Raw genomic sequence first — 16,552 nt, 5'->3', positions numbered from 1 at the left:
GGTCAAATTTCTTCATAGGATATACTACACCCCTGCTAAATTAGCAAGGATTTTTCCTGTGCGCCCCTCCAACTGCTGGAGGTGTGATGCACCTGGAGCAGATTTTCTGCACATTTTTTTTGGGTCGGTGTGATGGACGGTGTTAGGTCGGTAACTACAATTGCTATTGCACCATCTATTGAAATTTGTCTGTTGGGCCTGGTTGACACATTAACACCCAAAAATGTGATCCGTACTCTGCTCACATTGCTCCTGTATTATGCTCACAAAGTGATTATCTTATCGTAGAAGAAACCGCTGGCTCCTATCCTCATGGCCTGGAAAGCATTGATTAACAAGGCTCTACCGCTGTATGAAGCTATATACCTCAGTAGAGGGGTACCTGATACGTTTAAAAAGCTGTGGGGTGGCTGGAGAGATGACAATTCAACTGCATCAGATTGATTGTCTCCTGGTGATTAGTTGAACTATGTGGCGGGTGATGAGGCTTGGCTAAGCCTAGATGGGAATTTATAATCTCCTTTACTACGGCTATTGGGGGATATTATACTGTATATAACAACTGTATATTGTATGTGTCCTCCCCCTTCCCCTCTTTTTCCCCTTTGCTATGATTTATATATGGTAAGATTTCTGATGTCTGTTATTATTAGATATGGGAGCTGCATTGTACACTGGTGTTGGGAATTGTAGTGCTGAATGTTTATTATGTTCTAAGTTTGTATGTGTTTCTTTCTATGTGGAAAAAAAGAATTTACAAAAAAAAAGATTGGTAATGGTAAATGTGTACTTCTCAGGCTACAAGGGAAAGACATCCTGTGTCCACCACTGTGAGTGTAGGCCACGGCTTGTCTCAGCTCCAAACAACTGTTAAAGTAAAGGATGAATCCCATGAAGCCGCACATCAATGCAGACCTAATGGTATTGGAAGGAACGGCTGTCTCAGCCTGAGCTCCTGCCAGGCCACACTCCCAATACCAACAGTACCAGTATGGGGGCGTGGCCTGGGCTGAGACTGCCGTTCATTCCAATACCAGTGGGTCTGCATTGATGTGTGGCTTCAGGGGATTCATCCTCTGCTCAATTTCAAGATTACTACTTTAAAGGAATTCTGATCCTATATTATATATCCTAAGATGCATGATTGTTTCTGAAAGAGGACCCCGCTTAAAAAAAAACGCCAATAATTTGTTAAAGTGTGTATGTAAACAAGTATACTTACCTATGTCCATGTCATGTTTTATTCATTGTCATTGGTTTTCATTCTGCCTCAGTGGTGCCTGGGCTTCCACTTCCGTGCTGCTATTTTGAAAATGTAGCTTATTCATTTTCATTGATATACACAGAGAGATTCTGTCATATCAATCTGATCAAAAAATTGATATGAGGTGTTCAATAGATTGGGACACATGTATGTATAATATATTTTGGAAAGCTGTCAAGCTGTGTTAAGTAGTAGGTTATTTGCATGATTTATCCTCAAATCTGCATGTGTAAAATTTGCCAAATATTAACTAACAAAGTGCAATTGTTTCCTTTCTATAAAAGTAAGAGGAGTAGCTGCAGATACCCTGTGCTGAGTATATAATCAACAATGAAACCAGGTGTAGCTATTATTGTTGTATATTCTTTTACCTAAAGGCTACAGAAAAGTTATAGCAACAGTAAGCTGGAAATCCCCTTTTTACATTATTCTTGGAAAATGTGAAAAAATCCAAATATTTCCTCCAACATGACTCACCTTCTGACAGTCTCTTTAATTCTCCTTTTCCATCTTCAATTTCTTTTTTTAGCCTTTCGTTTTCTGCTTTAATAGCCATTTCATTTTTTCCAACTTTATTTGAATCCAAAATCTACACAATGAAAGAATGCTTATTTATTTTATAACATATCTTCTGTCTTAAAGGTAAAAACAAAAACCTTGTGGTGCCTACCCTTGGCAAGGATATCAGTTTTAAAAGATAAAAGGCTGACAGGTTTGGTTAACCACTACTGTCTTTACATTACAAAAACTTTACCTGTTCCCAAAGGTGCCTAAGGTGTGAAAATACAACAACATCCAAGGGTTGTGGCTTAATGGAGTTTGTCTGAATGACTGTTGTCTATCTCAGCCAAGGCCACTGCCTCACTCCCAAAAGTGGTTCAAGTTCTGGGGCAAAACATAACTCCATACATTAGCATCATTCCCAGTGATGTACTGTCACAGAACTGGCACCACATTACATTAAAGATTTCAGCTTCTTATCTGCTTTACATGCATGTACAAGGAAGGAATAATTTCAGCTATATGGCCTATTCCCCATTGCAACCACATTTTTAATTGCATATACAGTACATGCTGTGGGCACTGCAAATTTAACTCACCCACTGAAGCCAATGGGACTGTGTCTCAACTAAGCCAAATGTTTGGCTCATGGTTGGGGCATGATATTTAAAAGCAAAATCCACCTTCAGATGAAAAAAAAAAAAGTAAAAAAAAAAGCAATTCAGGAGGCCGCACTATCACCACTGGAATGCCTGGAAGCTACTGCTCTAAAAAGCAATCCACTTTTTTCTTTTTTTTGGGGGGGGGGGGGGGGAGTAGACACTATCATCTATGTAAACAATGTCTAAGAAGGGAAAATTCAAAAGCAATTTACCTTTTTTAGTTCATCATTGTCTTCCATGTGCTTTTTGGCAGCTTCGTTGACCTTCTCTACTTGTGTTTGCAAAGCATCATTGTCATCCATCACCGATGCCAGCTGATTTATCAGAGATATAACACGACGCAGAACGCTACAAAACATGCAACGATAACTATTCATAGCCAGGCAAGGTTTCCAAATATTTATTCAATGTACTTATCGGAAGGAGAGTTCCATGCATCGTTTAATTTATTGAAAAGCTATCGGGCAAAATATTTAGCTATAAAATATATACATTAACCCTCACCAGGGATTCCTTTACTCTGTTGCTACTCCTTCCTGTCTACTGATAAACTTTGATTAGACATATCAGCGCAGGTATACTATACTGCTAGTCACAGTACACAGGTAGAAGCAATAAAAACCCAGTTAAGTAATGGATAACAAAATTTATAGCCATATGGATGTGTTACATAATGTCCTTAAACAGCAATACTTTTAAAACATAGACTTTTCCTTTAGGCACCATAAAGTGTTCTGTTCATGTACACATTATTAGGGGAGTAATACCATACATCCACTCTCCTACAGCTTCCCCTTTAAGCTTCTTCCTGTCTCACTCCATATTAAGAAAAAAAAAAGAATGCAGTTTTGCATGAGACACTTACAGCCACAGAAACAGTGAAAATCCAGAGATGTACAGATTCCGCTGGGATCTGAAAAGCTTCATATGGATGTGATCATAAGAATTAGAAGAAAGAGCTGCACTCTTGTCAATTGCTGGGCTTGAAGAGTACTTTCTAACCTCTCTTATAGCATCTGTAAATTAAAAATGAAAATGGCATATATTTCCAAAAGTTGCTAGAGTGGTTAATTGCAACAGTAACAGCATTTATTATATATATATAAAAAAAAAAAACAAAGGTAGCAGAGGCACCCAGGTAATATAAAAAAATATATTTATTTATATAAATATTAAATATCTAAGGAAGTCATTGACTTCATTTAAAGGTGGATTTTACACTGTATAATGCACGTATCAAACAAAAGGCTTGCGGGCCAAATACATCCCTTAGGCTATTTCATGTGGCCTTCACACCTCTCCTCTAACTGCGGAACCCCCCTCATCTCCGCCCCCATCTTGTCTCAACAGTTGGCAGCAGAGAGCCGGACAGAACTCCTCTGCCAGATCCTACTCTTCTCTGTGCTGCCACAGAGAGGCTCAACTCTGCATCCCTCCCCCCTTTTCAGCAGGGACATTCTGGTGTATATGCAATTTTTATAATTACTTGTTTGATTATCGCTGCTCCCTGTGAGGTCATGAGATGATATTTATTATCAGAATAGGATATGGATTGTATAGTCCAGCATTTTAAACTTTCCTGTATAATAAAGATTTTCTACTTTTAGAAAATACTTACTTTGTGTGATTCCTATTGCTGCAACAATGTCCCATGGGAGACATTTTTGCTCTGCCCTTTTCAGAAGTTGGCAACAGAGAGGACAGAATCCTCCTCGTCCCCGCTTCCCCTGGTCTTAGCATTCAGCAGATTCCGACAGCTGACTTTAGCCCTCATCTGGTCCCCCTTCAGACCCCGCCCTTTATGCATCCAAGCTCCACCCCCAGCTTATTACCAGCAGCACAAGGTAAGGAGATACACTATGATGTAAGGGAGGGTGGAGAACTCCTGACTTCTGATAGTGGGGGGCTCTTGACATCTGATGTAAGGGGGAGTGGGGTGCTTTGGACATCAGCTTATAATTACTATGAGAATACTATAATTCATCTTATGTACCCAGTACTGTATGCTGTGATGGACCGAAGAAAATGATTGTACTGTTTTTGTACTTACCTGTTCTCTTGAAAATTTCAATAAAATTATTGAATAGAGAATACCATAATTCTATGCCAGTTGAAAAGGAAGGTTGCACACCGCTTAGATCATCCACAAAAACTTTGCTCAGACAGAACACCATGGCAGAACCATGTACTATCTGAGCAGTCCACATTCCACAATAAAGTTTCTTTCGGATGATACCAGCAGTGGGCGACCCTCCTTTTCAGACTTGCATCATCTGCTACAGGAGTGTGAGTGGGCTCTGTGCCAGTCTGCACATGTCCTTTACAGCTTAATGCCGTGTACACGCGATCGGACATTCCAACGGATGTTGGCTCAAGCTTGTCTTGCATACACACGGTCGCACAAATGTTGTTGGAAATTCCGATCGTCAGGAACGTGCTGACGTACAACGGCACTGTAAAGAGGAAGTTCACTAGCCAGTGCGCCACCCTTTGGGCTCCTTCTGCTAATCTCGTATTTGTAGAAGTTTGGTGAGAGACGATTCGCGATTTTCAGCCTCCTGCTTTTCAGTTCGTTACTGCTCTTCAGTTTGTGCTTGTGGGTTCGTATCTGGTTTTCAGTGCGTGTAGTCAGTTCGCATCTGGTTTTCAGTGCGTAGTTTTCATTTACGTATTTGATTTTCAGTGCGTTCTTGTGTGCTTGTTTCTGATTTTCAGCTCGCTCTTCTCAGGCCTTTCTGATTTTCAGTGCATTCTGTTAGTTTGTTCTGACCAGCCGACCGTTTTTAAGCCATGTTGCGGGTACATGCTCATCGTAGAGTTTGTGCTGTGCAGGGGCTTGGTGTTGGGGTTCTTACTTTGACCCAAGTTCAGTCCATGAACAGGGAGAGGAGGAGTTCATGGACGAAGAATTGTTTGCTCCAGCGTGACCAATTCTTTCATATGCCTTTGTTGCGGGAGATCTGTGAGAATAATCCTGATGATTTCAGGAATTATCTCCAGATGACGGACCCCGTTTTTCACCATCTGTTGGCTTTGCTGTCCCCTTATATTACGAAGCAGAACACCTGCATGCGGCAAGCCATCACTCCCAAGCAGAGGCTAGTTGCCACCTTGTTGTACTTGGCAATAGGGAGAAGTCTGCAGGATATCAAGTTCTTGACAAGCATCTCCCCTCAGGCTCTGGGGTTTTATCCTTTAACATCACATTATATGTATTTAAATAAATGTATTTTTAAAATAAATTTGTATTTTAAACTGAAAAATATTTCCTTTGATTTACTGCTTGTGTTTCTTTTAGCTGTCTTCTAGGTTCTCCAATGTGGTTTTTTTTGCCCATTTTCTTCAATAGCTCCAACGTAATTTCTTTGCTACATGAGATGACAATCTCTTCTTCAGCTAACTATTATGTTGTGAGTCTGCTACACACACACACCTTCTTTTTGTTGTTAATGTATGTAATGCATTAATGATAATAATATTCATCATTTTCAGCACCCTGATTTAATTTTTTGGAGTGACGATAATGGCCTGATTGATGCAAATTATAAAGCACCGTGGGTGTTATTTACTAAAAGAAAATCCACTTTGCACTAAAAGTGCACTGCACTGCACTGCACTGAAAGTGCACTTGTAGTGCAAAGTGGATTTGCCTTTAGGAAATAGCCCCCATTGTCACTGTAAAAACAAACTATTGAGCATTGAAAGAAGAAGCCACACATTGTTGAGTAGAACATTTTTTACTCTGTGCACATTCACATGTGCGTTTAGAAAAGGGTTTTTGAACAAACCAACATATTTTTTGGAATATATATTTTTTTGGGGACAGTAGAAATATCCTTTTTTGTGGTAAACAGGCATGTTTTTCAAAACATAAAACAATACACAACTCAAGAACTTACAAAGTTCAACTTTGAAAAATTGAAGGCAATATCAGACATTAGTATGTCCAAACTGTGTTGATATTGCCTTCATCGGATGGGGTGATGTCACCCCTGTGAAAGCCAAATTTTGAAGAAGCACACAAATTGGGAGTCAAAATGGGGATTTCACTCCTGATCCCATGCCTAAGGTCAACATGTGCTAGCTCCTATCATGGGGGATCAATGGACGTGTTTCGGTGGTACAACCCCTTCCTCTCAGCTACTTGAGTTGCGAGAAATTGGTTGCACCCACAAATGCGTACCTTGATATCCCGTGATGGCAGATAGCACATGTTGACACACTGTGTGTATCTTCAGAATTTGGCTTTCAACATTTTTTAGAAAAGTTGTAATAAAAATTTTAAAATGTTGGTGTGTTTTATATTCTGCCTAAAACATCAGTGACATTTTTGCATCTTTTTTTCATTATCATTGATGTCTTCCTTGATCTTCTGTAAATCCCGATTGCACACCACGATCTCCCCGATGAGGACGTGTGCACTTGCACTTGTGAAATGAGATTCTTCTTCCACAACATCCACATTCACCTAAAATAAAAAAAAACACACCATGTATTATAAACATGCAGGCATATATCTATTACCTGAAGCTGCGGTCTCAGACACTCACCTGTTGTGGTCACTATTTCGCCCAATTCATAAACCTCTCCTTCCTCCACATCCTCAGGTTGTAGTTTTGTGATTTCCCCTTCTTTAGGAGGTTGTGGGTCCCTGGTGTCCTCTGACGTCCCTATTCTTTTCTCCCCTATGTGAATAAAAAATTGGTATACTTAGCACACAGATATTTGAGGCAAGAAATAGGAATATGAAACATTGCTTGAAGTATCGTACAATTGTCTGTTTTGACAGAGTTACAAGCTGAAGACGTGATTTTTTCCCTTTCTTCAAGCTGGAATACTTACCTTTTTGGGTAAAGTTTCACACATGGAGACACCCCTAGTATCCACTGGAGCACCTGTGTGGGACACCCTAAAACACCGTACCGCACACCGTACCCCAAAATTCTTCTGCAGACTTTTCACAACTTTAGTCATGATCTTGGCCTTTCTGACATTTGGGTTTGGGTAAGGTCCATGCTTCCCGTCATAGTCGGCCCTCTTCAAGATGTCCACCATCTCCACCATGGACATATTAGAGGCCTTAAATCTCCTCCGGGATTGGGACGTTAGTGACTCCGGGCTTTCGTCGTTGCTGCTGTCTTCATGCACTTGTTCTTTCTCCGCCATGTGCTCTCCCACTGTGCCGAAAGACAAGGGGCGGGGAATATACTATAAGATACATTTATATAATCTTACAGATACAACCAGCCCTTTGAGGGCAACCATAATGCTGATGCAGCCCACAATGAAATGGAGTTTGACACCCCTGATAATGCATTTCATGGCTAATTCCCAATTCTTCAGATATGTTGTAAAACGGCTTGTTCAGGCTGACTTGCAGGGCACTTAAGAGGTGAACCAAAGCACATGAACCACATATTTTGATTCGCCGCTGGATGCTCTGCAAGTCATCCTGAAAATTCCTGAGTTATGCCATGTCTGAAGAAGTGGCGGTAAGCCACACAACATGTTATATGGTGTTTAATAGAATTTATCCCTAAATAAAATTATCCTTAAAGTAGATGCCCTCCCGAGATATATCTTTTCCTGTTACCTGGGTTCCACTGCTACCTGATGTTTTTTTTCCCATTTTCCTTCCCAAAACTAACAGACCAGGCCTTTTTGTTGGCTTTCCTAGGGGGTAACAAGGAGTGCTGCTAGACAAGGCAAAGAGATGGTTAACTGAACATGCACCACTCTTTCTCTTTAGCCGCAGTGTTATTCAATGGACTGTATTGGATTCTGGTTAGTGCCATGCCGAGTAGTAATATGTTTTTGTTCTATGTGAGACACACAGCATACTCCTCTGCCTATGGATTTTGGTTATATTGTCCAGTGAAACCTTCCCTCTTCTAAGGCTGTAATTATTTTTTTAAAGAAACTGAAAAGACAAGTTAAAAAGGGCCGCTAGTGTAGTAATTAATGGTTAAGATTTCATGTAAAAAAATTGTACAAAATGTGCACTCACAAACGTAAGTGTAGGATCCAACCAACACATGGTCAATAGGAAGAGGCACCACTCACAGGGCAGCACTCAATCTGGTGGAGTGAGAAGTTATGATGGCACTGTGATTGCTGCCTCTTCCCGGGGCAAGTCAGGGTGTAGTCAACCGGATACTGGTCATCTTGGACTCTACTCTTAGGCCTAATGTTTCATTTGTGAGTGCACATTTCACACAATTCTTTATACATTAAATTTTATCCACCAATTACTACACTAGCAGTCCTTTGCGTAGGTTTCTTCTGTTTGTTTTTTACATATTCCAGCAGCCCCCTCTCCAAGCTGCATGGGAGTTTTTATAGTTTTAGTTTATGACTGTTTAGACTACGGGACTACCTTGTATGGAATATAGGTTGATGCTAGCTGGCCATACATGGATCAAAATTCAGCCAGTTCAGCAGGTGCTGGCCAAATTTCGATCCATGTATGGGCTAGCCAGTTGTACACAGTTTGATCTAATCGATAGACTTGTGTACAACCAGCCTGTCTGATTTTTGCCCCCCCAAAAAAAACAGCCGTCACTGCTTCTAACCATTGGTTAACATTGTTGGAAATAGTTTGTGTAATTTTATTATCTGGTCTCTCTAAACCTTGATGAGATTAATAATATTAAACTTACGGAAATCGCCCAGAAGTCTACTGTAACTGATCTCAAAATTGATCAGGCAAGGGTACATTAAAAGGTATAGTGTATTTTAAGTTAAAACGGTCTCCATGCAAAACTGCTTTTTTATTGCTGTTTTGTGACCCTATTTGAATTATTCCCCTCACTTTTCATGTCTGAAACAAGGCCAAAAATGAGAGAATGGGGGTCACTATGACAAGCAGGTACATACAGCAATAAATACCTCATAGCAATTTTAACCTTTCCCCTCTCTACTAAAGGACTTTTTGTTGCTCTGTGCTCATTGGGGAAATTTCTTATAAATTCCTGTCCCTCATTTTTAAAATTGCCAATAATAAGGAGCTATGCATGTAAAGAAGAAAAATTGGAATGCTGCCATGAAGGTTAGTCCACAAATGGATTGGGAATGGATGCAAACAAACTAAAATGGATTACTCCAGTTTTCAGTGACATCTGCTATCCCCAAATCCAGGGGTATATATATAATCATTTTATGTATATAAAAAATAAGCAATCTATAATTTCCATAGCTTTTCGATAATGTTTATTGCCAATTTTCAGAGTGCCCTCTTACATTAGGTGTCCCCATCACAGTGCCCCCCTTACATCAGGCGTCCTCATCAGATTGCACTCTTACATCAGGTGTCTCCATCGTAGTGCCCCTTTATACCAGGTGTCCTCATCAAAGTGCCCCTTACTTCAGGTGTTCTCAGCAAAGTGTCCTTTTACATCAGGTGTCTACATCAAAGTTTTTCCATCGAAAATTCAGACGGACTTATGCCCCGTACACACGATCGGATTTTCCGACGGAAAATGTGTGATAGGACCTTGTTGTCGGAAATTCCGACCGTGTGTAGGCTCATCACACATTTTCCATCGGATTTTCCGACACACAAAGTTTGAGAGCAGGCTATAAAATTTTCCGACAACAAAATCCGTTGTCGGAAATTCCGATCGTGTGTACACAAATCGGACGGACAAAGTGCCACGCATGCTTAGAATAAATAAAGAGATGAAAGCTATTGGCCACTGCCCCGTTTATAGTCCAGACGTACGTGTTTTACGTCACCGCGTTTAGAACGATCGGATTTTCCGACAACTTTGTGTGACCGTGTGTATGCAAGACAAGTTTGAGCCAACATCCGTCGGAAAAAATCCTAGGATTTTGTTGTCGGAATGTCCGAACAAAGTCCGACCGTGTGTATGGGGCATAAGATGGAGAACATGTTCTATATTTTTCTGACGGAAAAAAATACTATCGGAAAAACCGCTCGTCTGTATGCTGTTCTGACGCATGCTCTGAAGCAAATACGAGACGGAAGCGCTCGGTCTGGTAAAACTAGCGTTCGTAATGGAGATAGCACATTCCTCACGCTGCAAATTCTTCAATCTTTTAATGCAGCGCATTCTTTTGTGCTTTATAATGCTAGAATAATCAAGTTGTTTTGCTGCTGATATTCACACAGTTCTGACAAATTTACGATATTTCTTTTATTGAAAGAAATTCCAAATGAATGTGTACTACCACAGGGTGACACTGTGGGTACACGGGTAACAGTGTGCTATAAAGTGGACTTTAGAGGCACACAAGTAAACTGTCTAAAAATGATAAGGTTGGTTTATTGGATACAAAATTCATATAGTACAAACAATAAGTACTGATAAAGACACACATATATATATATATATATATATATATATAAAATTCCATGAGATTAATATTGTATACCCCACACATAACCTTTAAAACCACTTCATATGATACATAGAAATAGTGATATAACCAACAAAATGGGAGTCAAATTTCCATTATAATATTTTTGTTGAAGGTATGGATAAGCAGGCTTGTGGGTCAGGGTGTGAATCCGGGAATACATGATCTTTTAATTGCTCGACATGTTGCACGTAGGACTACGCTTCTTCAGGGACATAAGAAATTCGTGCAATAATCAGACGCAGGACACAGAGTGTCAAAAATAGCTACCAAGCAAAGTTTCTTGGGTCTAATTCAGAGATCACAAGTTATATAGCAGCAAAGCACTGGAAGGGTAGAAATACTGGTTGGTAACCCAATATTAGTATGGTTCAATGGTCTGTTTGGGTAGTCATGAGGAAAAAACAGACCGACTCAAAAAGGTAAATACCTCAAGAGTAAAAGAGCCAGGCCATGGGAGCAATGTGCATAGCTTGGCAGCTCATCGCAGATGCTGATGAGCTGCCAAGCTATGCACATTGCATAGCTTGGCAGCTCATCAGCTGCCAAACTGATGAGATCTCCTGTTTTTTGTCTTATTGAAAAATTATTTTCTAGTGATCTCCATAATTTTTTTTTTGTGTGTCAAGTTTCCACAATAACATTATTATCTTGTATTTTTTAACCTCAAGGTGGTTGTTTTTTGTCCCTTATTAATTAGACATTGTATTTTTGAAATGTACCTGCCTACTTACAAACAAACTATTCTTTTTGTAGAAAAACACCTAGGGCAAGTATTTGTGAAAAATAAAATCTCCATTTCTGGGTAACAAAATAAAGAGGAAGGCAATGCTGGGGAAACTTTTGGAATTTGCGAAGCCTTTTGGCCCCCAGGGCAGACATCAAGTCTGTGGAAAATAAAATTGTTAGCTTGAGGAGTCCATATAATTTGGAGCCCAATCTGGTCCAGGACTCCCAGAGATCAGGACCAGCAGCAGATGATATCTACAGTGGGGACGGAAAGTATTCAGACCCCCTTACATTTTTCACTCTTTGTTATATTGCAGCCATTTGCTAAAATCATTTAAGTTCATTTTTTTCCTCATTAATGTACACACAGCACCCCATATTGACAGAAAAACACAGAATTGTTGACATTTTTGCAGATTTATTTAAAAAGAAAAACTGAAATATCACATGGTCCTAAGTATTCAGACTCTTTGCTGTGACACTCATATATTTAACTCAGGTTCTGTTCATTTCTTCTGATCATCCTTGAGATGGTTCTACACCTTCATTTGAGTCCAGCTGTGTTCGATTATACTGATTGGACTGGATTAGGAAAGCCACACACCTGTCTATACAAGACCTTACAGCTCACAGTGCATGTCAGAGCAAATGAGAATCATGAGGTCAAAGGAACTGCCCGAAGAGCTCAGAGACAGAATTGTGGCAAGGCACAGATCTGGCCAAGGTTACAAAAAAATTTCTGCTGCACTTAAGGTTCCTAAGAGCACATTGGCCTCCATAATCCTTAAATGGAAGACGTTTGGGACGACCAGAACCCTTCCTAGAGCTGGCGGTCTGGCTAAACTGAGCTATCGGGGGAGAAGAGCCTTGGTGAGAGAGGTAAAGAAGAACCCAAAGATCACTGTGGCTGAGCTCCAGAGATGCAGTCGGGAGATGGGAGAAAGTTGTAGAAAGTCAATCATCACTGCAGCCCTCCCCCAGTCGGGGCTTTATGGCAGAGCGGCCCGACGGAAGCCTCTCCTCAGTGCAAGACACATGAAAGCCCGCATGGAGTTTGCTAAAAAACACCTGAAGGACTCCAAGATGGTGACAAATAAGATTCTCTGGTCTGATGAGACCAAGATAGAACTTTTTGGCCTTAATTCTAAGCGGTATGTGTGGAGAAAACCAGGCACTGCTCATCACCTGTCCAATACAGTCCCAACAGTGAAGCATGGTGGTGGCAGCATCATGCTGTGGGGGTGTTTTTCAGCTGCAGGGACAGGATGACTGGTTGCAATCGAGGGAAAGATGAATGAGGCCAAGTACAGGGATATCCTGGACGAAAACCGTCTCCAGAGTACTCAGGACCTCAGACTGGGCCGAAGGTCTATCCTTCCAACAAGACAATGACCCTAAGCACACAGCTAAAATAACGAAGGAGTGGCTTCACAACAACTCCGTGACTGTTCTTGAATGGCCCAGCCAGAGCCCTGACTTAAAGCCAATTGAGTATCTCTGGAGAGACCTAAAAATGGCTGTCCACCAATGTTTACCACCCAACCTGACAGAACTGGAGAGAATCTGCAAGGAAGAATGGCAGAGGATCCCCAAATCCAGGTATGAAAAACTTGTTGCAACTTTCCCAAAAAGACTCATGGCTGTATTAGATCAAAAGGGTGCTTCTACTAAATACTGAGCAAAAGGTCTGAATACTTAGAACCGTGTGATATTTCAGTTTTTCTTTTTTAATAAATCTGCAAAAATGTCAACAATTCTGTGTTTTTCTGTCAATATGGGGTGTTGTGTGTACATTAATGAGGGAAAAAAAAAATGAACTTACCGTATATACTTGAGTATAAGCCAACACGAATATAAGCCGAGGCACCTAATTTTACCACAAAAAACTGGGAAAACTTATTGACTCGAGTATAAACCTAGGTTGAGAAATGTGCAGCTACTGTAAGTGGAAAAGAGGGTCAACAATGCCCATTTGCAGCCTCACTGTACCCATTTTCATGCCTCACTGTGCCCATTTGCAGCCATAGGTCCCCCCAACTTCAAACTCGGTAGTTAAGGGTTTCTAGATGCCCTCTAGAGGCAGCCAAAATTTGGGGTCTCTGGACCCAAAGGGTCCCGAAATGACATTGCTGCAGGTGGACAAATTTGGTGAGAAAACCCAGTGGAACTAGCACTACAACATATCCAAAGCTGGGGTTCCTAGCACCAAGTGGCCCCAAGATACGGGGCCCCAAAGTCGGTTCGGAAAATGTCAAGCACTTTTTTGCAACAGAGAATGACATTTTCCGAACCGACTTTGGGGCCCCGTATCTCGAGGCCACTTGGTGCTAGGAACCCCAGCTACTTTGGATATGTTGTAGTGCTAGTTCCCCTGGGTTTGCACACCAAATTTTGGGTTCCTAGCCCCAAGTGGCCCCGAGATACAGGGCCCCAAAGTCGGTTCAGAAAATGTCATTCTCTGCTGCAGAAAAGTGCTTGACTCGAGTATAAGCCGAGGGTGGCACTTCCAGCACAAAAAAATGTGCAGAAAAACTCGGCTTATACACAAGTATATACGGTAAATGATTTTCGAAAATGGCTGCATTATAACAAAGAGTGAAAAATTTAAGGGGGTCTGAATACTTTCCGTCCCCACTGTATGTCCCCAGGTTGTGTATTACACCAGCCTGCGTCTTCTGTCAGACCAGACTGAACCCAGGCCATCACTTTCTTCTCTTCACTGCAGCCTTCCCTCCACGCTTCCCTGCAGCCTTCCTTGGAGGCTGTGGCTCTGGTGGTGGACTTGTAGCAGGAGGAGGAGGAGGAGGATGGGCGAGCTCACATATCTGTTCTCAGTCAGCTGGCCCCTCAACCCCTTCTGAAGGGCCTGAGCAAAAATTCCCTCAGAGGAAGCGTTGGCCCTCCTCCAATTTCTGCAAATTTCTAGTGGCTAGATAGCAGCCATAGGCCTCTTCAGCGTCGGGGGGTGGGGCTTCTGAGGACATTACTTGCTTCCCTAATGAGGCCCAGTGCTGCCTCCTCCGTGATCGTCCCCTTCCTGGGCCTTTTTGTTGTAAGGCGGAGGGGGAGGCACCTGTGATTGGGTGAGGCCACTTGGCCTGCCCACCTCCTGGCTGACACTGGGCCCACCCACCTCCTGGCTGACACTGAGCACGGCCACCTCCTGGCTGACACTGGGCACGGCCACCTCCTGGCTGACACTGGGCACGGCCACCTCCTGGCTGACACTGGGCACGGCCACCTCCTGGCTGACACTGGGCACGGCCACCTCCTGGCTGACACTGGGCACGGCCTCCTCCTGCCTGCAACTTTCCAGACCCTCCTCCTGGCTGAGCTCATCCTGTGTATAAAAAAAGGGACATAGTTTTAGTTTTTGGTTCATCAATCACACACAATTTTCAGCTCATGATTTGCAAACTGAATGTTAATAAATAGAAAAGACTATCATTCTGACCCCAGCATTTTTCATTCTTGTCCCAAACATTTTTGGCTACTACTGTCTATTGATATGTAAGTCACTTTTTCTAAAATCATTAATTTGTTATCAATTATAACATCATTAATATTAGGACAGTAAATATGTATAAAAATAATATACCTGACTCCAGCTGGGCGCATCCACTTCTTCCAGGATGGAAGGCCCAGGTTGGTTCTCATCAGCCTCTGCTGGGGTTGAGGGAAGGCTGCAGAATAGGGTAGAAAGTGATTCCCTGGCTTCAGTCTGGTTGTCCAGAAACCGCAGTTTGTTGAAGTACCACAGCCTGGGTACATACACTTGCGCTGCTCTGCTCCTGATCTGAGTGATTTCTGGATCTTATTATGTTCCTTTTTATACGTGTTCCTCAAGATCCCAATTCTCTTTTCCAAGAACACGATGGTTGCATCGGGGACCCGAGTCTTCACAAATTACAGAAGTTTCTCCAGCGTTTCTCTAGCTTGTTTATTATAATATAAGCTGTGTTTCACCTCCCACAAATCCCTCATCTCCCTGTACCTGTCTATGAAACTGGCCATGAATTCTGGGTCCTTAAAGTGATTCATATTTGCTGTAAGACAATACACCAGACAAAAACACTAATGTCAGCCTAAACTCTCATAATCGTATCCCAATATAGGCCTCAATCTTGAAGCAGTATAGGCCACTGATGGCCCAAGTTAAAATTTTGCCTTCGTTTAGGATGCTCACCACTTCCGTTCCTCCTTCCTCCGCACACAGAACGTAGGTACGACACATGTGTGTTAGCATGATATACACTGCGCATGCGTGAAACTCCGCCCGTGTCACCCGCCCCTGACGTTCTTTCTAGTCTATTCCCCACCCCTTCTCTTTCGGCACGCAGTAGGAGCGACATGGCGGAGACACAGCAGGTGTGTGTTAATTCCAGTAACGAGGAGGAGGAAAGACCGGAGACAGAAACGTCCCGATCCCGGAGGAGAAGATTTAAGGCCTGAAATATGGCCTTTGTAGAGATGTTGGAGATGGTGGACATCTTGAGGAGGAACGACTATGATGGGAAGCATGGACTGTACCTAAACCCAAATGTGAGAAAGGCCAAGATCATGAAAAGTCTGCACAGGAATTTTGGGGTACGATGATCCAAGGAGCAATTGAGGAAACGCTGGTCAGACCTGAAACTGAGGGAACAGGATCAGTATAGAAGAATCAAGAGAGTACTTCTAAAAAGTAAGTACTTGTCGTGTGTTCCTATCATTATTATTATACTTGCACGCTGTTCCAAGTGCTTTTCTTTACTGTTGTAGTTTAAAATGGTGACTTTCATGTTCGTGGGCACAGTAATCGGTCGTAGTAAACATTGTTTGCTCATTAAATACGATGTTTTGGGCAGATACAGGTTAAATACATTTGGTCATGCCTATTTGAATAAAAATAAGTTTTGTACATTGCTGTCTAGATGTGTTTGTAACTAGAATGAAATGCAAGCTTGATTCAGTGTAACGTAAGGAGAGGACACTCAGCAGCTGTTTACACATCTGGACTCAGGAGCACTAGTGTGGG

General features: G+C 41.8%; 1 protein-coding gene across 1 annotated transcript in view; it reads right to left on the bottom strand.

The window, feature by feature from the left end:
• The window catches only part of BCAP29 (B cell receptor associated protein 29), a 130,302-nt gene that overhangs the window by 59,559 nt on the left and 54,191 nt on the right, over positions 1-16,552 (bottom strand). Inside the window, exons 4-6 of the mRNA XM_073619670.1 lie at positions 3,293-3,443; positions 2,640-2,775; positions 1,742-1,853 (exon numbers count right to left, since the gene is read on the bottom strand). Of these exons, the coding sequence (XP_073475771.1) occupies positions 1,742-1,853; positions 2,640-2,775; positions 3,293-3,443 (399 nt within the window). The remainder of the gene's footprint in view (positions 1-1,741; positions 1,854-2,639; positions 2,776-3,292; positions 3,444-16,552) is intronic.

This window comes from Aquarana catesbeiana, linkage group LG03 (genome assembly GCF_042186555.1).
Source record: "Aquarana catesbeiana isolate 2022-GZ linkage group LG03, ASM4218655v1, whole genome shotgun sequence".
Classification (NCBI taxonomy): Eukaryota; Metazoa; Chordata; class Amphibia; order Anura; family Ranidae; genus Aquarana; species Aquarana catesbeiana.
The sequence above is the reverse complement of the archived record's forward strand: the minus strand, read 5'-3'. Positions and strand labels throughout refer to the sequence as shown.